General features: G+C 40.3%; 1 protein-coding gene across 1 annotated transcript in view; it reads left to right on the plus strand.

The window, feature by feature from the left end:
- The window catches only part of ppef2a (protein phosphatase with EF-hand domain 2a), a 73,414-nt gene that overhangs the window by 43,946 nt on the left and 2,336 nt on the right, over positions 1-27,132 (plus strand). Inside the window, exons 9-18 of the mRNA XM_048533645.2 lie at positions 1,683-1,729; positions 2,670-2,836; positions 7,433-7,469; positions 7,576-7,725; positions 12,555-12,935; positions 14,179-14,364; positions 16,744-16,886; positions 23,211-23,317; positions 23,903-24,066; positions 25,934-26,021. Of these exons, the coding sequence (XP_048389602.1) occupies positions 1,683-1,729; positions 2,670-2,836; positions 7,433-7,469; positions 7,576-7,725; positions 12,555-12,935; positions 14,179-14,364; positions 16,744-16,886; positions 23,211-23,317; positions 23,903-24,066; positions 25,934-26,021 (1,470 nt within the window). The remainder of the gene's footprint in view (positions 1-1,682; positions 1,730-2,669; positions 2,837-7,432; positions 7,470-7,575; positions 7,726-12,554; positions 12,936-14,178; positions 14,365-16,743; positions 16,887-23,210; positions 23,318-23,902; positions 24,067-25,933; positions 26,022-27,132) is intronic.

Raw genomic sequence — 27,132 nt, forward strand, 5'->3', positions numbered from 1 at the left:
ATCCTTCTATGCCCTCATCCAGGTCATTTATAAAAATGACAAACAGCAGTGGACCCAACACCGACCCTTGCGGTACACCACTAGTAACTGGTCTCCAGGATGAACATTTCCCATCAACTACCACCCTCTGTCTTTTTTCAGCAAGCCAATTTCCGATCCAAACAGCTATATCTCCCACAATTCCATTCCTCTGGATTTGGTACAATAGCCTATTGTGGGGAACCTTATCGAACGCCTTGCTGAAATCCATATACACCACAACAACCGGTTTACTCTCATCTACCTGTTTGGTCACATTCTCAAAGAACTCAATAAGGTTTGTGAGGCACGACCTTCCCTTCACAAAACCGTGCTGACTATCCCTAATCAATTTATTCTTTTCTAGATGATTATAAACCCTATCCCTTATAACCTTTTCCAACACTTTACCAACAACTGAGGTAAGGCTCACTGGTCTATAATTACCAGGGTTGTCTCTACTCCTGTTCTTGAACAGGGGAACCACATTTGCTATCCTCCAGTCATCTGGCACTATTCCTGTAGACAATGACGAGTTAAAGATCAATGCCAACAGCTCGGCAATCTCGTCCCTGGCTTCCCAGAGGATCCAAGGATAAATCCCATCCAGCCCAGGGGATTTATCTAACTTCGTCCTCTGAAGGATTTCTAATACCTCTTCCTTGTGAAGAGGTATTCATTCTAGAACTGGAAAATGCTGAAAATTCACAGGGGCATCAGTCATCTTTTAAGTACAGTTTTATGAACCATCAGAATTCACACAGAACTAAAAGGTCTTAAACATCCCTATTGTCACTAGAAAAGCTGATTTGAATACTATGTATTATGGTGTAGACTGCAGTTTATACATCAATTTAATATTATTTGTGTGAAGTTTGGTATTTTAGATTTTAAAGTAATGACATATGGGTTTTTTGTGCGTCTGAAGGAATTAATAACTGCTTCTACGGCCATCGTGACATTTTTAGAAGTTTGTGAATGCTAGTTTTTTGAACTAATGAAATTTTATATGCCTTCGGAACATTTATGACTTAGTGATGCAAACAATTGGGACAGTGTTTTCGTTGGAAATCTCTTGTTTTTTTTAAGCTTAAGCGAAGCACCCATAGAGTTACTTGAAACTGAGATAATTTAACTTCAGGTTTATGATAGCTTCCTTCTGGAGCTATCAGTGTTTCCAGACTGGGAGTTAAAGTCATCAATACAATGTGTGCTCTTGTATCCTACATAGGTTTTAGGATCTGTAAAGGACTGTTTTTGGGATTTATGGGATATTTCACTGCATGTTTCAAAATCTTTAGTTTTGTTGGATAAGAAAATAGTTTAGCTTATTTTATCTTGTCTTCATTCCTTTTGCTTAATAAAAGTCTGTTCAATTGTTAAAAGCAAATTTTGTCATGTTTCATGCTTATGTTTCAATAAGACACCACCTCTTTAGAACCAACACTTAAAAAAAGTCCCAGTTTTCAGTCTGAGATTACACTTGTCCAATAATAACATCAACTGGGATCATAACAGTATTAGCAGCAGTTCCTTTCTTCAATTTAGATTTTCGGGATTTACAGTTTGTCTTTGTTATCATATAATCCTTGAGTATACTTAGTTCTGTTGAAAAAATTGTATATCAGTCATTGATTATATTATTTTCTCTATGGAATTCATAGGTGATTTACATGGACAATTGGATGACCTATTTTTAATATTCTATAAGGTATGCCTGCATATTTTTGAAAGCCAATTGCCAGAATTGTTTTGCATATAACAGTGTGCTTTGGTAAAAGATGTTATACCTGCACTTGTTTGCAATGGCTCCTCTTCTTCTGTAACTGGAGGTCTTGGAGTGCAATGAGTTGTGTCCTTGTCTGGCAGCTCTTGGGTTTGAATCCCAATCGGGATTGATGGTCAAAGATTGCATGTTCTATACATAGCCAAGTAGATTGAGGACCAATCTGAACACCTTTCTAATTCATACGGAAGGCAAGGGGTTAAATGTTAAGTGTGGGAGAGATTCCTAGTCAACTTGTCCTCATATAAGATGGTTTGATGCAATTGTAATGTTTTTAATATTTCCATAATACATTGCATCTCAAGCATACTCCCTCAGGGCAAAACATTTCAAATTGAAAATTACAGAAAGTGCAATACAATTAAACTTTTCGCTATACACCGTATTCCACTGTGTGCGGTGGCTCAGTGCAACTTCGATACTCTTGATAATTACAATTCTTATTCCTTGTCTGGCATACCATCCAAGGTTTTCTCTAGCTTCTAGATTTTCTGTGTACAATGGTTGAAAAGCCTTAGATAGTGACCTTTCCCGGTTGTGTCTCAGTGCATCTCTCAGCTCCTAGTCATGGACATTGGAATGTTCCAGTCAGTACACTTGGCCTTTGTATAGGAGGATCTGCAGGTTTCAGGCAGACCAAAGAGTATCTTCCACAAAATTATTGGTCCACCATCCAAAGTTAATACTGATTTCGGAGTGTGCCTTTGGGAACATGGGGCCCATGTCAATTTAAAAGAAATAAATTTGGGCATCTAACGGGTTGTGGTCTGGAAAATAACTTATGTACCACCTCTCTATTGTTATATGGTACTGAAACAAGAGACATTTCAGTTACAATGTAGATTTATTTTTGTTTCCTAACCAGAACGGGCTGCCATCGCCAGAAAAAGTGTATATCTTTAATGGAGACTATGTTGACAGAGGGAAATATTCTATTGAGATTCTGCTGATTCTGTTCGCATTTCTACTTGCTTACCCAAAAGCAATCTATCTGAACAGAGGAAACCATGAAGATTATATCATCAACTTAAAGTACACAACATAATCATTTACCATCATTTTGATTCCCTCCAATGTTTCAATGTGCATGTGGCATGACAATGGGACTATTACATGCAGCTTCAGGATTACATAGCCTAGGATTAGACGGACATTAGCCAGAATATTTGCTCCTGATCATTGCCTGATGACTATTTCTGGAAGTATGAAAGTGAGCCATTACATTAGAACTCAAAGGGAACTCAGCTCTAATGGTTACCCTCATTGTATAAGTTGTCAAAACACATTATCAGAGCATAAATATGAATAATAATGAGTATATAATGAATAATAATGAGCAAGACATAGCAAAGTAACTAGCTACTGTTGAAGTTCGACACAGCAAGAAGTCCATGCCTTAAAACAGATATGATTGTCACCATCTTTTCAGACCATGCAGATCGTCTAAATGAATTTCTAACAGATTTTGTAACACGTTTGAAGATACAACAGCTAAAATAGGCATTATCAATTGGGATAGAGAAACAGAAATAGGATATCAGTTAGCACCCCAAATCTGTTCTGAACACTTAGATTATGGTTGATCTACGAGACCAAACTCTATCCAACCATCTTAGTTCCATATTTGTGGATCTAATTTTTAAGGTTATTAAATGTCAATTATTAACATCTTTTAATTGGGAGTGAGTTCAAAACTTCTACTACCCTTTGCTAAGGTACTAACTTTCACAGTTAATACTACGGCACAGTGGCTCAGTGGTTAGCACTGGAGCCTCACAGCGCCAGGGCCCTGGGTTCGATTCCAGCCTTGGGTGACTGTCTGTGTGGAGTTTGCACATTCTCCCCGTGTCTGCACGGGTTTCCTCCGGGTGCTCCAGTTTCCTCCCACAGTCCAAAGATGTGCAGACTAGGTGGATTGGCCATGCTAAATTGCCCGTAGTGTTCAGGGGTACGTGGGTTATAGGGGGATGGGCTTGGGTGGGATGCTTCAAGGGGCAGTGTGGACTTGTTGGGCTGAAGGGCCTGTTTCCACACTGTAGGGAATCTAATCTTGAACGATCTGGTTCAAATTCTAAGAGTTGGATTTTACATTCTCCTGGTTGCAGCTTTGAAGATAGCTGTGGGAGTGGTGTGGGGCGAGGCATGTAAATTCCACTGGGTGGCTTTCCTATTGTCCACCCTGTTTGAAATTCTGCAGGGAGCAGGGTATGCTCCCCTTAGGCCTGCAAGACACTTCAGTCATCAACTGATAGGCAGCTAAAGGCCCTGACTGTATTTCAGCCCCTGGTGGCAGAGGTCCATGCGGAAAACTCAGCTGCATTAGTTATTTGGGCTGATACTGAGCAAAGATGGCACCCTCAACCGTGGGTTCATTGAGCCCATCAGAAACTTGTCTTTTTCATTCTCTGTTTCAAACTTTCCGTTCACTGATGTCTAGAAGCCAGTCCCTCAACCCTTCCAGAACAATCTCGCAACACACACAAATACACACACATCATCCCAACCCCACCCCCTGGAGACTTACCTGGCCATCAGCGCGGTGAACAGCCTGTAAACACAGCGGTGGTCACCATTCCCACTGACAATTTGATTTGGATTGAGATAGGAGTGGATCACAGAACATATAACAGCACAGGAACACACCCTTCAGCCCACCATATCTCTACCAACCGCCATGCCATTCTAAACTCATCCCAACTGCGTGATCATGGTCTGTATCCCTCTACTTCCTAACGGTTCATGTCTGTCTGAATGCCTCTTAAACAGTGCTATTGCCTCTGCTTCTACTGCTTCCCAAGCAGCACATTCCAGGAACCCACCATGCCCGTATAAAAAAACTACCTTGCACATCTCCTTTAAACTCTACCCCCTCACCTTAAACCTATTTCCCCATGTCCACATTAAGAAAAAGATTAAATATCCATGCCTCTCATCATTTTACATACCTTTATCAAGTTACCCCTCAGCCTCTGACATTTGTGAAAACAGTCCAAGTTTGAGACAACTTCTCTGTATATATAGTACACACTGATCTAGGCAACATCCTGGGAAACCGCTTTTGTAAAGGCCTCCACGTCCTTGTAGTATAACAGTCAGAACCGTGCACACTACTTCAAGTGTAGCCTAACTAAAGTTTTATACAGCTGCAACGTGACTTGCTACTACCTCAATCAACGAGGGTAAGCGTGACTTCTTTATCAGCTTATCCACTTGTCTTCCCACTTTTAGGGACCTATAGGCTTGCACCCCTAGATCCCGCTGTATATCAGGAACTAAGGGTCCTGCCACTTACTGTATACTTGCTTCATGCATTTAACCTCTCAAGGTGCATCACTTCACACTTGTCCAGATTAAATCCCATCTGCCTTTTCTCCTCCCAACTTTCCAGCTGATCTCTACCATGCTATATCCTTTGATAACTTTCCTCACTACCCACAACTCCAGCAATTTTTGTGTTGTCAGCAAACTTACCAAACCACTTAACAGACCATTTACATTTTTGTCCAAATATATACAGTTCAAACAACAGAGGCTCCAGCATTATTCCTTGTGGAACATGGCTTGTAGCAGGCCTCCAGTCAGAAATACACTCCTCCACAACTACCCTGTGTCGTCTATGACCAAACCAATTTTGTATCCAAGTTACCGACTTACCATAGGTCCATTGTGCCTTAATCTTCCAGACCAGCCTATCGTAAGGGGCCTTGTCAAATCCTTCAGGAAAGTCAATGTGGACGATATATACTGGTCTACCCTCATCAATTGTCTTTGTCACTTCCTCAAAAAAACTCAAACTTATGAGACAAGACCTCTCCCGCATAAAACCATGTTGACTATCCTTAATTATTTCATTCTTTCCCAAATGCGTGTCCTGCTTTAAAGCAAGTAATGCTGGTCTGAGTTCCGTAAAGCCCAGCCCTTATAAGTCTAAGCCCCTTTGCCCGAGTGTAGCCATCAGCAAAAAGAATTTCTTGTTTTCTACTTTATCAATTACTGTCCAAATCCTTAGAAAAAAACACCTTTCAAATTTACTTCAACCTTCTGGGATGCAGGGAATATGAACCTAACTTATGCAATCATTCCTCATAATGTAATCTGTCGAACATATACTGCTCACCATCTCAGGCCAATGCACCCTTTCTAAACTTTGGTGCACAGGACTGCATAGTTGAGATGTGGTCTAACTAGGCCAATGTTGTTTCTTTTGTTTAAGAAGGGTGGCAAGGATAGTCCAGCTAATTACAAGCCGGTGAGCCTTACATCAGTGGTAGGGAAATTATTGGAGAGGATTATTTGAGACAGGATTGACTCCCACTTAGAAATAAGTGCGCATATTAGTAAGCGGAAACAAGGTTTTGTAAAGGGGAGGTCTCTTGTCTCACTAACCTGGTTGAGTTTTTTTTGAGAAAGTGACGAAGATGATTAATGAGGATAGGGCAGTTTTTGTTGTCTACATGGACTTCAGTAAGGCCTTTGACAAGGTCCCTCATGGCAGACTGATACAGAAGGTAAATGTAACTGGTCTAATTAGTAAGTTTGCCGATGACAGAAAGATTGGTGGAATTGCGGATTGCAATGAGGACCATCAAAGGGTATAGCTGGATATAGATTGGTTGGCAACTTGGACAGAGAGATGGCAGATGGAGTTTAATCTGGAAAAATGTGAGGTAATGCAGTTTGGATGGTCTAATCCAGATCGAAAATACACAGTATTTGGCAGAACCCTTAAGAATACTGATAGGCAGAGGGATCTGGGCATACAGGTACACAGGCCACTGAAAGTGGCAACAGAGGTGGAGAAGGTAGTCAACAAGGCATATGGCATGCTTGTCTTCATCAGCTGGGGCATTGCATTTAAAAATTGTCAGTTAATGTTGCAGCTTTATAGAGCCTTAGTTAGGCCGCATTTGGAACTTTATGTTCAATTCTGGTCGCCACATCATCAGAAGGATGTGGTAGCTTTGGAGAGGATATAGAAAAGATTTACCAGGATGTTGAACGGTATGAAGGGCATTATCTATGAGGAGAGGTTGGAGAAATGTGGGTTGTTCTCACTGGACCAGTGGAGGTTGTGGGGCATCCTGATAGAGATCTACAAGATAATGAAGAGCATGAACAGAGTGGACAGTCAGAATCTTTTTCCCAGGGCAGAAGAGTCAGTTACGAGAGGCCGTAGGTTTAAGGTGCGGGGGCAAGATTTAAAGGTGATGTACAAGGCAAATATTGTACACAGAGGATGGTGGGTGCCTGGAACTCGCTGCCAGGGGAGGTAGTGGAAGCAGATACGATAGTGACTTTTAAAGAGCATCTTGACAAATATATGAATAGAATGGGACTAGAGGGATACGTTCCTGGAAGAAAAGGGGATTTAATTGTAACAAGCACATGTTGGTGCAGACTTGGAAGGCTGAATGGCCTGTTCTTGTGCTGTAATTTTCTTTGTTCTTTGTTCTAGCGCTTGAATATGAGTCATTGCACTATTCAATTTATAACATACTGCTGAACATTTTCGATGACCAGATGTTAATTAATTCAAAAATATGCACTAAAGTAGCATATATTACAAAAATATCCTATATTCCCTCTAATATAATTTTTCCAATACTAAGTTACATTTTACCATTTCAGATACGGGTTCACAAAGGAAGTAATGCAGAAATATCAGGTAAACGTTTGGATGACCACAGCTTTCTTCCACAAGTTCACACCAACATAATATTGGAATGTTTGAATATTTTCTGTATACTAATGATTTTTTATACTTGGCCTAGGTGCATGGCAGAATAATACTGAAATTAATACAGAGTGTTTTCAGTTGGTTGCCACTAGCTACTATTATAGATGAAAAAATATTGATTTTACATGGAGGCATTTCAGAAGCAACAGATTTGGATTTCCTGAGCAAGATTGACAGACACAAGGTATACATTGAACATTTAAGATGACTAAATGTGTCTCTGAATTATGGAAAAGTTATTCTAGTTACGTTTATTTTGCAAAGGAACCCTGGATATGTTTTCTCTTGATTGCTTCTATTTTTTATTAAAGCATGATGGAATTTGCAGAAGGCTCTTAGCAACATTAATTTATCCATCTCTTTATAATTCTCAAAAATCAAGCTTAGATAATGATTGGATGTGTGTGAAACCAAATCAAAATCTAAAGTAACATGGGCTGGGCCAAGCATATCATTTTTTTTTCTATATTCATTCATGGATTGAGGGTGTCACTGGCTAGGCAGCATTTATTGCCCATTCCTAATTGCCCAGAGAGCAGCTAAAAGTCAACTACATTGTTGTGGGTCTGGAGTCACATGTAGGCCAGACCAGATAAGGATGGCAGTTTCCTTCCTTGAAGGGCATTAGTGAAGCACATGGGGGTTTTCCAAAAATTGAAAATGGATTCAGAGTCTTAATTTCATTCTAGATTCTTAATTCCAAATATTTTATTGAATTCAAATTCCACCATCTGCCATGGCGGGACTCAAACCCCAGGCCCACAGAACACTATCTGGGCCTCTATACTAACAGTCCAGCACTAATACCACTAGGCCATTGCCACCCCACAAATTATGCTTATCTTTTCAAAGATAGGATGATGGGACAAAATATTCCTTTATAAATTATGACTACCATTGTTTTATAACTAGAGGCATGGCAACGGGGATTATAGAGCTAATGTGTCCATTTCGTGTGCAAGCTCACTATGTAGGACGTTTGGTGACATTAACCTCATTAACTCTAGGGATCCCACTGGGCCTGTCTGGTCTACTGTGTTAGAAGAATACCACAAACTGGCCTGGATAAAAGAAGTGCTTTTTTTTTGAATGACAAGTACTTCAATTACATGTTAGTAACTGGTTAGGTGTTAAATTGATATGATAGACATTATTACAGAGACTGTGAGGAGGACTTAGATGTGGGAGTCACTCCTTCAAGATCCTATGAAATTCTGCCCACAAGCCCATATTATCACCATAATATCAGGTAAAATCACCTGACAAAGGAGCAGCGCTCCAAAAGTTGTGATTTCAAATAAACCTTTTGGACAATAACCTGGTGTCGTGAGATTTCTGACATAGTCCACCTCAGTCCAACACCGGCATCTCCACGTCATCATCATAATGGGCAGTGCTCATGGAACTCTTCAATATTAGAACTTCTGATCCTTTCAGGTGCAAATACATTATCTACTCTTAAGTTTTGTTCCTATCATTGTTATAGATGTGTGTATAAAACCACATTTACCAATATCCCGCCTTTCTGGCCTTACAAATTCAAGCAATCTGAAGGTTTCACTACTCTCCTGGAAGATCTTCCGTTCAGACTTGGAAGACTGATAGTTTACTAGGTGGAAGACTATTGCCTTTGATTCTCTTCTTGACACTTTGAGGTCTTTTATTATTAATTCATTCATGGGATGTGGGTCAACATTTATTGCCCATCCCTGGTTGCTTTTGAGAAGGTGGTGAGATGCCTTCTTGAACTGCTGCAGTCCATGTGGTGTTTTAATTATTCAGTAATTGCATGCTTTAAAGCAGATTCTATTACTTTCCTAATGACTAACATCAAGCTAACTGGTTTGCAATTGCCTCCTCCTTTCTTAAACAGTGGGATTACATTTTCAATTTCTAATTTGTAATTGCCATTGCTGAATTAATAGAATTTTGAAAGATGATCAATTATGCATAATCTCTGTAAGATATCTCTTGCAATACTCTAAGGTGGAGGTCATCAGATCCAGGGGATTTGTTAATATTTGTCCCTTAATTTCTCCAAAACTGCTTTCTTACTAACTTTTTTAAATTCTACACTCTCACTCGACCTTTGGATCTTAATTATTTCAGGGAGACATCTCGTGTTTTCCTCTGTAAAGACAGATAAAAAGTATTTAAGTTTCTTTGCCATTTTGATACTTGCTATTATAAATTCTCTTTTCTCTGCCAGTAATAGATCCACATTTATTTTAACCAATCTTCCTTTTTACATACCTATAGAAGATTTTACAAACTATTTTTATAGGTCATGTTAGTTTGCATTCATACTCAATTATCAATTTCTTGGTCCAGCTTCACTGAATTCTCCCTCCTCGGGCATACAACTTTTTTTTAGAAAACCAAAGGGACTGCAGATGCTGTAAATCAGAAACAAAACCTTAAGTTGCTGGAAAAGCTCTGTGGGTCTGGCAGCATCTGTAAAGAGAAGTAAGAGGTAATGTTTTGGGTTCAGTGACAGTCCCTTAGAACATACATTTTTTTTGGCAACTTTACAACCTTTCTCCTTAGGATTAAATCCTATCTTCAACTTCCCCTGTTAGCCATGGTGTTCTCACTTTCCATGTTGGATATTTTTGCCTTTAAAGATTGAATATGCTTGCTTGAAAATCAAGCACTAATTCTTTAAACATTAGCCATTGCTATTTATCTTTGAACATATTTTCCTAATCCACTACAGCCAAATTCCTCCTCATATCTTTATTATTACCCTTGTTAGGCTGAACAGCCTAGTTTCAGATTGAACTGTATATTTTCCATACTTAATGGAAATTTCTATGATACTGTGGTCCCTATTCTCTCACTGCCTAATACTTCCCTCTCTGAAGTTCAACCATTTGTCCATTTTTAAATTCATGTTTCCTCTTTATTTTTCTCCTTTTCTATTTCATGCTACTTCATCTGCAGCTGATTTGTAACCAACACAACCTGTGATCTCTCTGAGTTAGATTGTTCTTCCAATCCTAGATGTTGTCTTACTACCTCGACTATTTTTGTTTTCTTAACCCATGCTTTCAACTCTCGACTTCAATGTTTTTGCTAGTGCTATTAACCTAGCCTGTGTTAATTCTTGCAAATCACTCAAGAATAAATCTTACCTTTCCAAAAAAGTTTTAACAACTTATAAATCCATTTTACTTTTCAACATACACAGCAAAATTCACTGAAAATATTAACCATCCTTAACCTCAACAAGTTCATGGGTTTCAATTGCCTCAAGATCCCCCAAAATATGTCACAAACCAAGACAAGTCCATCAAATTTATGTTGAAGGTTGGAAGGGATCATTAACTTTTATGTTTAAAGAAAGAAAAGTGTGATATCAGGGAGACTTATTCAGATATTAAAGGCACATATTTCCACAATTTTGAACAAACTGAAAAAGACTTCAGTATAAATTGTTTGAACAGTAACATAGTACATGGACAACTTACTTCTAATACCCAGAAATAACAAATGATGAGGATGGGTAATAGACTGTGTTCAAACACCCCACACTGCATAACAAATGGTGAATGCTATTGAGACTGTCCCCACCAATTTCTCAGCAATTCTTTATGTCTGAAGCAGACATTAATGTCATTGAGTGTCATTAAATCTCATTAACCTTCACAATCAAACACAATTCTTTAAATTTGCCAATCTTGAAACTTCCTCTCAAGAGCCATTCCATAACAAACTGCATCAACAATTGTTACAGAGATAGTGGGAACTGCCGATGCTGGACAATCTGAGATAACACGGTGTAGAGCTGGATGAACACAGCAGGCCCAGCAGCATCAGAGGAGCAGGAAGGCTGATGTTTCGGCTCAAGACATCAGCTTTCCTGCTCCTCTGATGTTGCTTGGCCTGCTGTGTTCATCCAGCTCTACACCATGTTATCTCATTGCATCAACAACTGCTCCTGTTATGGTCAGGCACCTTCCACTTCTGGGTCACTGCTCCCGAGCTACAGAAACTGTTCTTCTTCACAGGCACAACTCTATCATTTAGCAAACACTCAATCTTTTCACAAATGCCAAGGGCCACTAAACCAGTAAAGCTATTGGGTTTTTCTGAATTCTAATCATTTTTAGTTACATCAAGTAAATGCAGCTTGTGAGGTTTTCAGACTCTGTTCTCTCAGTTGTATTGAAGTATTAATACTAACAGGCTTTTCCGTAGCCCCTTATGGCATCGCCCAGCACATTGCTCGCAACTTTCCTATTTTTTCAGCTTTTGAGGATGATTTCCGAGCACTGACCCCAGTGTTTAACTGCATGCTAATTTCCAAGAACTTCTTCCTGACATTTGACAACACAGAGCTATCCAACTTCTCTTGACTCCTCATTGCTATAAGCCCCTTTGCCATTGTGGGATAGAATTTATTGTTATCACCTATTGACTTTTGCAATATCTGTTTCATCAATGTTACCATAGATTGCTGGCTTGCTAGGACAAGCAGCTGATACAAATAGAGGATTTCATCACAATATATTACACACAAAGATAAAGAAATTCACTTTTACCTTGTGTGTTTCACAGTCTCATGAAGGACACCCCAAGCATGTTGCAGCCAATTATGTATATTTTGAAAATGAGTCACTATTGTATTGCAGAAATATACCAGTAAACAAGCACTAATTTTTCATAGTTATTTTTAAACTGGCCTATCACTTAAAAACCATAAAATCTGAATGCTATAATGAAGGTAATCACTTATGCAGATTTAACAAAAAGTGCTTCTGCTGAAAATGTCTAGAGGTTAATTACAATATCTGAGGGAACTGGTTATCTTTATTTTTAAGAAATTATATATTCCTGCTTAGTTTCCTATCTGTTTAAATGTGACATGTAGCTGCTTTGTCATTATCTTCAAGCTAAACAGCTGGAAATGCAATTGATATGTCAGATGTAAAACTTTCAAATCGATACATAGAATGCAAAAATACCACCAGGGTGCTTCTTTCTGAAAGAAAACTCATCTGTTTATGACAGTATACTTCAGCTTTGAGACGATCCAAAAGGAAAAGGTTTGAGCAGAGCAAGCAAGAGTCGGATCAGGAGCAATGCTGCAGCCGGGGTAATGAGCAGTGTTTGAACAAATCTGACCAAACTCCAAGGAAGAATTTATTATCTGGCATGATTAACCTTCATTCTCATTGTTACAAGAGTCAGAGGAGGAAGAGTTCTGGCACTACATGTGGAAAGGAAAAGGAAATCTTTCAAAGAGTACAATGTTCAGTTGAGGAGGGACTAGAGAAATGTCGTAGAAAAGTCGGCTTCAGTAACACTTATGATGAATCTAAAATAACACGGTCCACGTTAGATTCTGATACTCGAGAAATCCTTGACTTCAACAACCATGAATGGAAACAGGTGTGTTGACATAAAATTTAATATTTTGATTCATAGGGTATCAAATGCAAAAAAACCGATTTGTACCGTATTGTGTTATGCCCTGTACATTCAAGTCAAATGAGACATTTCTTTACACAAAAGTAGATAATAGATTAAGGCTTTGCCAAAATGGGTAACCAAGTCGTACACTAGCCTATTTAAAAATAACTTCAACTGGAAAGACAATGCAATTGCATGTACCGTGCTGAACAGCTTTCTTCATCCAAACCTGGCTTGTGTCTTTTTGAAGACAAGGCTCTGAAAATCCATTAAACTTTGTAGGGATGAGATCATGAGCAATCACTTAAATGTGAATGAGTCACCAACCATTAAAACCATCAGGCGCAAGAGGTCTCAGGAGGAGAGGGAGCTGTGTGTGAACATGTCTAGTTTCCACACATCACCACCCTATTATGGAAGAAAGCTATTTTTGCAAGCCTGTGATCTCGCAATGGCCATCGGAATGTGAAGTGTTACAATGCAATCTAATGGAACTTGTCCTCACCTTTACTACAGTGGTGCAAATACATAATACAGTACAGGGATGTCATTTTTTCTGACATCAGTTGAGGTTAGATTTGTATTATTGGTTTGATTGGCACAACATGTATATATTTCAATAATGCCATTCACAAATTGTTTTTACTTAGTGCAAAATCAAGCCTTTTTCATATTTTCAACAATCAATATTTGAAATTTCCAATAACACAAGAAGCAACAACTGGCATTGAAGGATGAGAAAACAATACTGAGTCAAAATAAGTGTTTAGGTTTAAAACACAATACATTCAAATTTTTGAATCTATTATATCCTGTCTCTGTGATATTTCCTCATTGCTGAGCACTTGCTGCTTTAAATGAGGTCCAGAAAGTGATGAAACATCAGTGCATGTGCAACATTTTCTATTCGACACCACTGTGCTAATATCAAATGGAATTGCAGAATCATCCTGGGTCATGTGTGGCCTCTAGGATAGGCTGTATGAGTTTAATGGGCCAAATGGTTTCTCAATTCCATGTTTCATCTCCTAACTCTTTCATTTTTAAAAATATTGTTATTGGGACTTTGGAAATGCTGATAATTATTGCCTAACTATAGATGCTTTACAAAGGCAGTGGTTAGCCTCCTCCTTGAACTATAGCCATATTTCTCTTCTTATAATAATGTCATGGAATTCAATAAGTCAAATGTGGGATTGAAAAATATATTTTCTCTGTTGAGATTGTGGACATCTTGTGGAGTGACCCAATGCATCAGGAAGGTTGCATTGCAAATACGGTCAGAGGAGGTGGATGCTACTTTGGACCCGATGTGACTGAAAAGATTCTACAGAAGCACCAATTACAGCTCTTGATCAGATCCCATGAGTGTAAGCAAGAGGGCTATGAGTTCTGCCACAATGAAAAGGTAAAGATAAACCTCAATGAAGCCAGTGAAGTAGAATCAGTACGACAGAGTCATACTTACACTTGTTTGGCAGTAGTTATTTTACCTGCTTCCTATTAGTACAATGCCTTGGTCACAGATCCAACATGACTAAGTGCCTCTGACCTAAAGTAATGACTATTCATACAGGTTATGCACTTCTGCTGAACAAATCTGACAGGAAAGATCAAAATCAGAAACTGCTGGAATAACTCTGCAAGTTTGGCAGCATCTGTGGAGTAAAAGCAGAGCTAACATTTCAGGTCCTGTGAGCTTTCATAACAACTGTTGAAGTTAACTGTGCTTTCTCTCTACAGATGCTGCCAGACATGCCAAGATAATCCAGCAATTTCTGATTTTTGTTTTGGGTTTCCAGTATCTGTAACTCTTTGGCTTTCTGACAGTAAGGATAACTCGCAAACATTGGGACTTAGAGCAGAATAAACCAGATCACACAACTTGACACTGCAGAAGGCAATTTATTTGCAATTCTAGGAAATTGAGCCATTGTACGCAACTGGACAGTGCAACACAATAAAGAGAATGAACGTTCATATTTAATCGGGCCATCTGTTGTAAGAAGAAACAGTTACATTTTATATAGCATCTTCATATTCCTCAGTTTCTCCAGTTCATGTACCTTTTTCACTATTAAATTGATGGGTCTAATGAATAAACAAATAATTGATTTAGCATTCACCAGAGCTTCATATTAGAATTCAGCACACACTCACAACATATAACCAGTTACCTACACAGCAGTAATTACCAGGGCAAGAGAAATTATTTCCCACAGCCCCAAATATCACAAGAAACAATAACTGACATTGAAGGAAGGGAAAACAATACCTTGTGAAAATAGATGGCTGTTGGCTGGTTGAATAATTATGCCAACAGACACCATCCTGGAACACATACATTGAAATAGGAGCTGATGTATACTATTTGACCCTTTGAGCCTGGCCTGACATTCAATGCAATAATGTCTGATCTTCTGCCTCAACCCCACCTCCCTGCACTTTCTTCACATCTCTTGATTCCTTAAAAATCTGTTGATCTCCGTCTTGACTACACTCAACAAGACACCCTTCTGCAGTACAGAAATCTAATGATCCACAACCCTTTGAGTTAAGTCATTACTACTAATCAGATACCTAAATATTTTGAGAGTGACTCTCAGTAGTAGAGTTTCCAGTTCAGAGAAACATCTTCCTCCATCTACCCTGTGAAGCCTCTTAAAAATTTTAGAAGTTTCGATGGCTTCACTTTTTATACTCCTAAATGCCAGGGAATTTAGGCCTACTCAGTCCAATCTGCCCTTGTTGGATCTTCCCCGAATTCCAGAAACCAGTTGAGTAAACCCCATTCTACAGTACCCCCAAAGGCAAGTACTCTCCTCCTTACATGAGGAACTCAAAACTGCACAGAATATTTGAGGTGTGGTCTCAATATGGTCATACACAACTGCAGCAGGCCTCCTTAACTCTTGTCTCTGGCCACTTTGCAATAATGTTATTTGTCACCCTAATTGCTTGCTGTATCTATATGGTAACTTTTTGTGATTCATGTAAAAAAACACATAGGTTCCTCTGAGTACCATCTCTTCCCTGTTTCTCACCACTTCAAGAAATATTCATTTTTCTCTTTTTTTTGTTACAAAGTGTCTAACTTTGCACTTCCCTGCTTTGTATTCCATCTGTCTGTGTTTTTCATTCACTCATTCAGTTCAGATCTTTCTTTTGTACCTCACTTTATTTCATCAACAATTTCGGATACACTACATTTGGTTCCCTTATCTAAGTCATTGTTACAGATTGTAAATAACTGAGGACAGAACACTGATTCCTTGCAGTAGCCCACTAGTTCTGGGCCACCAACCTGAAAGTACCCATTTGTTCTTCTCTGGTTTCAACCTTATCCAATTTTCAATCTGTGTTAATATGTGATTCTCCTTCATAAGCCCTAAGTTTATATGATAACCTCTTTTGTAGTACCTCATCATTTTTTTTTTCTAAAATCTGAATACACTAGATTGGGTCAATGTACCTTACCAATTACAGCAAAAAGCTCTAGCAAATTTACCGAATACAATTTTCCTTTCATAAATCCTTTCTGACTTTGCCTCATTATATTATGATTCATTAAAAGCACTGTTTCCACACCCTTAATAATAGATTCTAGCATTTCCTTACTGTTGCTGCATATAATTATGTGTTTTCTCTCTCCCTCCCTAATAAAGAATGGCTCGGTCAATTTTCTCCTTTGTTGAAGAAGTAGCTGAAGTGTACAAATTTTGTCTATACAGCAGGATTGCGCATGAATACCCTTCATTACATTGTAATCATTTTCTTATCCATACAGGTCCTGACCATATTTTCTGCTTCAAATTATTACGAAGTCGGCAGCAACAAAGGAGCTTATGTGAAACTTGGTCCTGACCTTGTTCCTCATTTTGTACAGTACCAAGTTAGTCAAAGTACTCGAAAACTAACCCTGAGACAAAGGTTTGTAAACTCCTAGCAATGAAATTCAGTAACAAATATTAGGGAAATATTCCACAATACAACTAGCAAGCATACACCTGTCTGTGGCCAGATGATGTATCAGATGTATTTTCATCACACCATGGTAATAGGATAATGTAAGAGAAGAATACATATTAAATTAGTAAGTAAACATTTGTGGGGTGAGTGAGAAGGTAGAAATGGCAATGATTTCAGAGGAGAATTGTACACTTCCCTTCCTTTCCTTGCTGAAGAATGACACATGCCATATCATGCTAGTAATTGGAACCTTTGCCTTGAAGCAGTAAGCAAGTAAGAATTGCCTTTTAACATAGTTGACTTTTGAAATAATTTAGTTACTTTCAGTGAAGCTAAAGGCAACTTAAAGCTCCATTTAAGATTGCGTGTTGGACTGCCCTGTTTCTTGTGGCCAGGAGAGCTTTGTCAGGTAGGTGTAAATGCAGTAACTTTATTGGTATGTCTGGTCGTTTAGAATACAGGTCTTCAACATGTGTCCACACACTACCTGAGTGCACCTAAAGGTTGAAACCAGGATCGCCAAATCAATGCAGGAACCAACCGGTGAAGGGAGATAGTGGTATAGTGGTGACGGCAGGACGACTGGTAATTCCAAGGCACTGGCCAACGCCCTGGAGTTACAAGTTTGGGTGTCACCGTGGTAGCTTGTGGAATTTGAATTTGATTGACATAATCAATTGATTGATTTGAAGCTAGCATTGAAGGCTGGTCTCAGCAATCATAACCAGAAAGCTACCAATGATTGCTGTGAAAACCCATCAAGATCACTAATGCTCTTTAGGGAAAGAAATCGAGTCATGGTGGTTTACAGCACGGAAGCAAGCTGTTTGGCCCAATTTGTCTCTGCCGCCCAATTTTCACAATTAATCTAGTCTCATTTGCCTTTGTTTGGTCCATATCTCTCCATGCTTGTCTCATCTACATATCTGTTCAAATGTTCCTTAAATGGCAAAATTGTATCCACTTTCACGACTATCTCTAGCAGCCCGTTCCAGACACTCACCACCTTGTGTGAAAAAAATCTGTCCCTCTGGACCCTTTTATTGAACCTATGTCCTTTAGTTTTAGACTTCCCTACTGTTGGCTATCTACCTTAACGATGCTTCTCATGATTATATAGTCCTCTATAGGTTCACCCCTCAGCCTCCTACACTCCAGGGAAGAAATCCCAGCCTATCCATCTCTCCTCGTAACTCAAACCTTCCAATCCAGGTAGCATCCTAGTAAATCTTTTCTGCACTCTTGCTTGTTTAAAGGTATCCATTTTTATAGCAGGGTGACTAGAACTGCATGCAGTACTCCAAATGTGGCCTTACCAACATCTTGTACACCTGCAATAAAACATCCCAACTCCTACACTCAATGCTCTGACTGATCAGCCATCTTTGTTGGTCTGGCCGACATGTTACTCTGCACCCAAAGTAATATGGTTGATTCTCAACTGCCCTCTGTAATGGTGTGACATGACGCTTAGCTTGAGGGGAGTAGGAGGGCCTTGTTAGCAACACCCACATTCCATGAAAGAATAATTAGAAAACTAATTTGCAATCTTAAGCGGCCTCTGATCAGGTTCAAGGAAGTGGGTTATTTTTCTGTTTTCAGAATCACCAAAGTAATGAAATCAGGCAGATCTTCAGCACCAATGAGGTTCCCCCCATATCACCCTTTCAATTACCAGCCAACTGTTCTTGAGATGAGGAATAGGCAGAATGGATTTGAAAATCTATCCAGCATCTTTTTTCTATTCATTTTTGTGGGATGTGGCTCGGCCAGCATTTCTTGCCTGTCCCTAGTTGCCCTCGAGAAGGTGGTGTGAGCTGCCTTCTTGAACTGCTGTAGTCCACCTGCTGTGGATTAACCCACAATGCCCTCAGGGAGGGAATTCCAGGTTTTTGACCCAGTGACAATGAAGGAACAGCAATATATTTCCAAGTCAGCATGGTGAGCGGCTTGGAGGGGAGTTTGAAGATGGTGGTGTTCCCATGTATCTGCTGCCCTTGTCCTTCCAGATGGAAGTGATCGTGGATTTGGAAGGTGCTGTCTGAAGATCTTGGGTGAATTTCTGCAGTGCATTTTATAGATAGTACACGCTGCTGCCGCTAAGCATCCGTGGTGGAGGAGGGAGTGGATACGTGTGGATATAGTGCCAATCAAGAGTGCTGCTTTTTCCTGGATGGTGTCAAGCTTCTTGAGTGTTATTGGGTCTGCACTCATCCAGGCAAGTAGGAAGTAGTCCACCATGCTCCTGACTTGTGCCTCGTAGATAGTGGACAGACTTTGAGGAGTCAGGAGGTGAATTACTTGCTGAAGTATTCCTAGCTTCTGGCCTCTCTTGTAGCCACTGTGTTTATATGGTGGGTCCAGCTGAGTTTCTGGTAAATGATAACCCCAGCATGTTGATCGTGGAAGGGTTCAGTGATGGTAATACCATTGAATGCCAAGGGGCAGTAGGTAGATTGTCTCTGATTCATGATGGTCATAGCCTGGCATATTTGTGGCGCGAATGCTACTTGACACTTGTCAGCCCAAGCCCAGATATTGTCCACATCTCATTGCATTTGAACACGGACTGTTTCAGTAACTGAGGACTCACGAATGGTGCTAAACATTGCACAATCATTGACGAACGTCCCCATGTTGACCTTATGATGGAGGGAAGGTCGTTGATGAAGCAGCTGAAGACGCTTGGGCCTAGGCCACTACGCTGAGGAATTCTTGCATGGTGTCCTGGAGCTGAGATGATTGACCTCCAACAATCACAACCATCTTCCGATGTGTCAGGTATGACTCCAACCATTGGAGAGTTTGCCCCAATACCCATTGATTCTAGTTTTGCTAGGGCTCCTTGATGCCACACTCAGTCAAATGTAGCCTAGATGTCAAAGGATGTCACACTCACCTCACCTCTGGAATTCAGCTCTTTTGTTCCAAGGCAGTGATGAAATCAGGAGCTGATCTGGCAGAACCCAAACTGGGCAACATGAGCAGGTTATTGCCGAGCAAATGCTGCTTGATAGCACTGTTGATGACACCTTCCATCACTTTACTGAAGATCAAGAGTTGACTCTTGGAGTGGTAATTGGCCAGGTTAGATTTGTCCTGCTTTTTGTGTATAGGACATACTTGGGCAATTTTTCACATTGCAGGGTAGATACCAGTGTTCTGGCTATACTGGAACAGCTTGGCTACGGGAGCAGCAAGTTCTGGAGCATAAGTCTTCAGTAATATTGCCTGAATGTTATCAGGCCTGTAGCCTTTGCAGTATTCAGTGTCTCTAACCATTTCTCACATGAGTGAGTCAAATTGGTTGAAGACTGGTATTTGTAATGCTGGGGACCACTGCAGGAGGCTGAGATGGATCATACACTCGGTGCTTCTGGCTGAAGATCGCTGTGAATACTTCAGCCTTCTCTTTTGCACTGATGTGCTGGGCTCTTCCATCATTGGGGAGGGGATATTTGTGTAGTCTCTCCTCCAGTGAGTTGTTTAATTGTCCACCACCATTCATGACTGGCTGTGGCAGGACTGCAGAGCTTAGATCTCATCTGTTGGTTGTGCGATCACTTAGCTCTGTCTAATACTAGCTGCTTTTGCTGTTTGGTGTGCAAGTAGTCCTGTTTGGTAGCTTCATCATGTTGATACCTCATCTTCAGGTATGCCTGGTCCTGCTCCTGGCATGCCTTCCTGAACTCTCCATTGAACAAAACAGGGTTGATCCCATGACTCGATGGTAATGGTTGAGTTGTGGATATGCTAGGCCATGAGGTCACAATTTGTGCTGGAGTACAGTTCTGCTGCTGTTGATGGCCCACAGCACCTCATGGATGCCCAGTCTTGAGTTGTTAGATCTGTGCAAAGTCTGTCCCATTTAGCACGGTGATAGTGCCTCACAACACGATAGAAATTATTCTCAACGTGAAGGCGGGATTTCATCTGCACAAGGACTGTGCGATGGTCACTCTTGCGATACTGTCGTAGAGAGATGGAACAGCAGCTGGCAGATTGGTAAGGGTGAGGTCAAGTATGTTTTTCCCCTCTTGTTGGTTCCCTCATCACCCACCACAGACTCAGTCTAGCAGCAATGTCCTCTGGGATCCAACCAGCTCAATCAGTAGTGCTACTGCTGAGCCACTCTTGTTACTGGACATTGAAATCCCCACCCAGAGTACAGTTTGTGCCCTTGTCATCATCAGTGCATCCTTCAAGTGTTGTTAAACATGGCGGAATATTGCTTCATCAGCTGAGAAAGGATGGTATGTGATAATCAGCAGGAGGTTTCCTTGCCCATGTTTAACCTGAAGCCATGAGACTTCATGGGGTCCAGAGTCAATGTTGAGGACTCCCAGGGCCACTACCTCAAAACCGTGTGCCACTGTGCTGTCCCCTCTGCTGCGTCTGTCCTGCCGGTGAGACAGGACATATCCTGGGATGGTGATGGTTGTGTCTGGGACATTGTCTGTAAGGTATGATTCTGTGAGTAGGACTATGTATTCTGAAATTGAAAGAACATAAAAGATATAACATATGTAGAAGAACACTTTTCTTTCCTATAATCCCTACAGTGTGGAAACAAGTCCATGTGACCCTAACTCATTCTCTTACCCCTACCTAACCTAAACATCCCTGGACAGTATAGGCAATTTAGCACAGCCAATCCATCTAATCTGCACCTTTTTAGACCATGGGAGTATATCCACCCATACACAGGGAGGATGTGCAAACTCCACATGGACAACCCAGGTCCCTAATGCTGTGAGACAGCAATGCTAACCACTGAGCTACCCTTTCTCCAGTTGGTCTGCTGTGCACACAGACCAACACACGCACATTCAATTTCTCAGCTTTAAATTAAACATTTATATATTTTATTTTGGTAAACTTTTAAAAAATAGTTGTCATATAGCTTTCCTTCAAATAATTAATGAATAGTGTTGGACACTTAAACAGCTAACTGGAGAAAGAGGAAGAAGCTTCTCTGGAAACATTTGTATGATCAAAGACGTCTGAGCCTGTTACTTGAGTGCAAAAGTCAAGTCATTTTCAACCATCTTTAGTGAAAAGTGTTGAATAAATGATGCATTTCTGCCTCTTCCTGAGGTCCCCATCTCCACAAAACCCAACCCATCTCCAGCCAATTCAGCATACTCCATGGGATATCAAAAACAGCTGATGGCAGCAGATTAAGGAGAGTTGTGGGCCCTAATGACATCCTGGTTGTGGTACTGAAAACGTACTACAGAATGCAGCACTCCCCTAACCAAGTTGTTCTAGTACAGTTACAACAATGCATCTATGCAACAACATGGGAAATTCCCATGCCCAGTCCACAAAAAGCAGGACAAATCGGATTGGGGCACTTACCCTCCTATTAGTTTACCCTCAATCATCAAAAAAGAATAGGAAGTATCACCAACAGTGCTATCCAGGAGTGCTTACTCAGTGAAAACTTATTCACCAATGCTTAGATTGGGGCTCCAGCAGGAATATTTGTCACCAGATCTCATTATAGACATGTTCCCAAAATAGATAAAATAAATGAATGTCAGAAATGACATGGGATTGACTGCTTTCAACATTGAGGCTGCATTGACAATTAGCTAAATCTGCAGACATCACTGCAGGAGCTCCTCTGCATAATGTAACAGACCAACCATCTTTAGGTGCTTTGTCAATGTCCTTCCCCCCATCATAAGATTAGTTATGGGCACATTCATGGATGATTGTTTCCTGTTCAGTTTCATTCAAAGCTCCTCAAACACTGAAGCAGTCCATGCTCATTTGCAAAAAGACCGAGACAACATCTAGGCTTGTGCTGATAAATGACAAGTAACATTTGTGCAAGGCAACGGCCATCTCCACTTGATTTTCAATGATGCTACCTCCACTGAATCCTCCACTATCAACGTCCTGGGGATTACCATCAACCAAAAACTAAAGTCGATCAGCCAAATAAGTAATGTGCCATCAGAGCAAGCCAGTGGGTCAGTGTGTTTTGGCAAATAGCTCACCTTCTGCTATACCAAACCTGCTCATTATCCACAGAACATAAGTCCAGAGTGTGATGGAATTCTCTACGTATTTTACCTAGATATGTGCAGTTCCAACAACACTCAAGAAGCTCAACAACATCCAAGACAACACATTATGCTTGATTGGCACCAATTCACAAGATTTAAAATTTTCTTATCTGAATTCTGTTTTATATCACTTGCTTCTAACTATATTCTACTGAGCAAATTTATTTGATGTGCAAACACATTCTAATCAGAGATTCTTTTTATGCAGAGTGAGTAGAGTTGAGAGGTCGGCATTAGGAGCTCTGCGGAAGAAGATTTTTGCCCATAAATCAGACCTCATCAGTGCATTTGAGCATTATGATAAGAATAAAACAGGTAGGGTTACAAAGGTCAGTTGTAAATAGTGATTTATTTCAAATAATTTTGAGTCCTACTAGATTGGTAACAAAACTGAATGATGGTCTAATCCTTGTTTGGTAATCAACTGCAAACATGCAATAGAAATCTGCATGAAATTGTAGAAGAATGTTAGCATTAACCAAAGTATTAAAAGGTATCTCCAAGATTTGGCAAACAAGAATGTTGTGTCTCTTAAAAGTTGTTCTCCAGATTTCAAACTGTTTCTATCTAATATATTAAAACAAGCTCATTCAACAGTACAATTTTAACCTCAAGCAAAAGTGAATTTAATCATTTAACACCAAGCCACTCAGATGCATTTTCTTGTGGTGATGAAAGAATATAAAAACAGTCTAAAGAGTGAATGCAGTGCTATCTAATAGTTAATCCATTTTTCTTTATGTTTCAACCTTCAGGCTGTGAATTTTTAAATGATCATTGAGCGGTCTGCTAAGACATCAACTGTCATATTCAATCACCAAGTTTAAGATAATAACTTCTGTTCAATGTACCAACATTTGGTTTTGATGTTAATTGTCGTAATCTTACAATAACGCATAGGTAAAATTTCGCTGAATGACTGGGCAAATGCCCTGGAGACAACATTAGCTCTGGGTCTGCCATGGCGTGTTTTGCGATCCCAACTTGTGCCCAGTGCTCCTCATGGACTTCTGAATTTTTACTCATGGTTTGATGATCTTGCCATAGAGAAACCCATTGCGCAGGTAAGAGATGGACTTCACAGAGTGCCACACCGATTATCCAGAAAAAAAGCAAAATTTACATACATGCACGGCTTTATATTGTCTGTTTGGGCATTCTAAACTCTTTGCACAAAAAGAACTACTTTCAACCAGAAGAACCCAAATAGGAAAACATGATTCAATAAGGACTTTGAATGGGCTGGGCAATGTTACACTTTCAGATGTATGCAGGATGAATTAAAGATGATGACATTAGGAAGGATAACTAAAAGTTTAATTTTTAAACAGGCTCATAAGAAAGGAGAATGAAATTGACAGAATCAGAATTCCAGAGCTTGGAGTTTGATGTCCCTAGGCACATTTATTAAAGGGAGTGAGCAAAGCAGAGCAGGTTAGACTTAAGAGGAGTACAGAGTTTTTAAGAGGTATGCAGAGGTTACAGAATTTGAAGGATTAGGCCATGGAGGAGCTTGAACACAAAGATGAGAATTTAAATTTGCAGGTCCTGTGGGGCCAGGAAACAATGTCATTAATGAAGTACAATGGTCATGAACAAGCAAGGCCTGACAGGCATTAGGATATGATCTGCAGGATTTTGCATGAGCTGATATTTCTGGAATATAGAAAGCCACTCAGGAGAGCAGTAGTATTGCTGAGTCTAGAGATGACAAGGGCATACATGAGGGATATGGCAGTAGATGGGTAATGTCACAGTGTTGAAAACAGGCTGTCTTTGTGAAGAGGGTGCAGGTCTGGTCAGGATGAAATAGTACACCAGGGTTGCAAACAATTGACCTCAAAATATAACCAGGGGGGAATTATTGGTGATGACAGCAAGTTTGTGGTAGGGCCAAAAGTCAATTGCTGCATTTTTCCATCAGTAACTGGAGGTGTTTGGCACTCATCCAGGACCAGAGCTAGACAAGCCGAATGACTCTATGAAGCCATACAGCCTGAAAATAGACCCTTCAGTCCAACTCATCCATGCTGAGCAGATGTCCCAATCTGAACCAATACCATTTGCCAGCACTTACCCCAATCCTTGTAAACCCTTCTATACCCTCCACATCCATCAGATACCTTTTAAATGTGAGATAGAGGTGGCAAGAACTGCAGATGTTGCAGTCAGAGTCGATACAGCGTGGTGTTGAAGGAACATAGCAGGTCAGGCAGCATCGGAGGGGCAGGAAAAATCAACGTTTCAGGTTGAATACAGGGTCCTGACCCGAAATGTCAAATTTCCTGCTCCTCAGAAGGCTGCCTGATCTACCGGCGTCCCTCCAAGTCCACACTGTATTGACTGTGCCTTTTTAATGCTGTAATTGTACCCAACATCAACATTTCCCGTGGCAGCTCGTTCCATTTACACACCATCCTGAGCGTGAAGTAGTTACCCCTCAGGTCCTTTTTATATCTGTCCCCTCTCACCTTAAACCTATGCCCTCTAGTTTTGGACTCCCCCTATTGCTTGGAAAAAGACCTGGGCTATTCACCGGATCTATGTCCTGCTCAGCATTTCAGTTACAAAATCTGTGCAGTGTGCTGCTATGTGTTAGGTTACATATTACATTCTACATAGAATATTTTTTCACAGCTACTTAACTTCAAAACAGCACTTTAAACATATTTGTACATATCAGGGCTTTTGTCACCTTTGATATGAGTGGGACAGCGGAACATAAAGCTAATTGATAATAAATATATTTTAAGAGTCTATACGGAGAACCACTCATGTGGATATAGAGTTTGATGCCTGGATCAAAACTCAATCTGCAGCAGTTCCAGAAAGGGATTCAACCACTGCCTTCTCACATCTATCTTGTTGCAGAGACTAATCTAATCTGGCAGTTTTGTTTAAAAATTAAAATGCCTTTTTTACCCTTTGCAGCATTTACAACCTAGTTTGCTGGAAATGCTTTACAGAAGCAGGTCTGACCTTGAAACCATTTTTAGAATTATTGACAGTGACAACTCTGGTAAGTGTTGTTTATAAAGGTGACCCCCCCCCCCCCACCACCTTGTATGTTGGAGAGATCACTTTGACTATGATGTCTACACATAGCTGTACCATAGTAACTCCAGAACTAAGCAATCAGAGTATGCAAAATGGAGTAGGTTCGGGAGATATGATTGACTTTTTAAAAATTGAGGTGAGTTGGGAGTGACTGCCCTTGACATTAATGCCACATTTGACCAAGTGTGACATCAAAACACCACAGCAAAACTGGAATCAGTGGGAATTGGGGAAAATCCTGACTGCTTAGAATCATATGTACCGCACTGTGGTTGTTGGAGCTGTGTCACCTCACTCCAGGGCATCTTGGGAGTTCCTCAGGGTAACGTCCCAGGCTCAACTATCTTCAGCTGCTTCATCATAAGGTCAGAAGTGCAGATGTCTGCCGATGATGGCACAATGTTCAGCACCATTCACAACACGTCCAATACTGAAGCAATATCTGGAGAATATCCAGACTGGGACTGACAAGTGACAAGTAACACCCACATTGCACAAATGCCAGGCAATAACCATCAATAAGACGATCTAAACACGGCCCCTTGACATTCAATAGAGTTACCATCACTGAATCCCCCACGATCAACATCCTGAGGGTTCCCATTCACCAGAAACTGATCTAGCCATATAAATATTGTGTCTACAAGACAGGGCCAGAGGCTAGAATACTTCAGTAAGTAATTCACCTGCTGACTTCCCAAAACTTGTTCACCATCTAAAAGGCACAAGTCACTTGCCTGATGAAAGCAGCTCCAACAACACTCCAGAAGCCTGATGCCATTCAGGACAAAGCAACCTGCTTGAATGGCACCATTTCCACAAATATCCACTCACCCCTCCAGGAACACTCAGTAGCAGTTGTAGCAAGGCTCCTTTCTAAACCTGCGGCCACTTTCATCAACAAGGACAAGGCCAGCAGGCACAAAGGAATATGACTACCTCCAAGTTGCCCTCAAGTTACTCACCATGACTTGGAAATATATCACCATTCCTTCACTGTTGCTGATTCAAAAACCTGGAATTCTCTCCCTAATAGTGTTCTGGGTCTACCTATGGCAAACAGACTGTAGCAG

This window comes from Stegostoma tigrinum, chromosome 1 (assembly GCF_030684315.1).
Source record: "Stegostoma tigrinum isolate sSteTig4 chromosome 1, sSteTig4.hap1, whole genome shotgun sequence".
Lineage (NCBI taxonomy): Eukaryota > Metazoa > Chordata > Chondrichthyes > Orectolobiformes > Stegostomatidae > Stegostoma > Stegostoma tigrinum.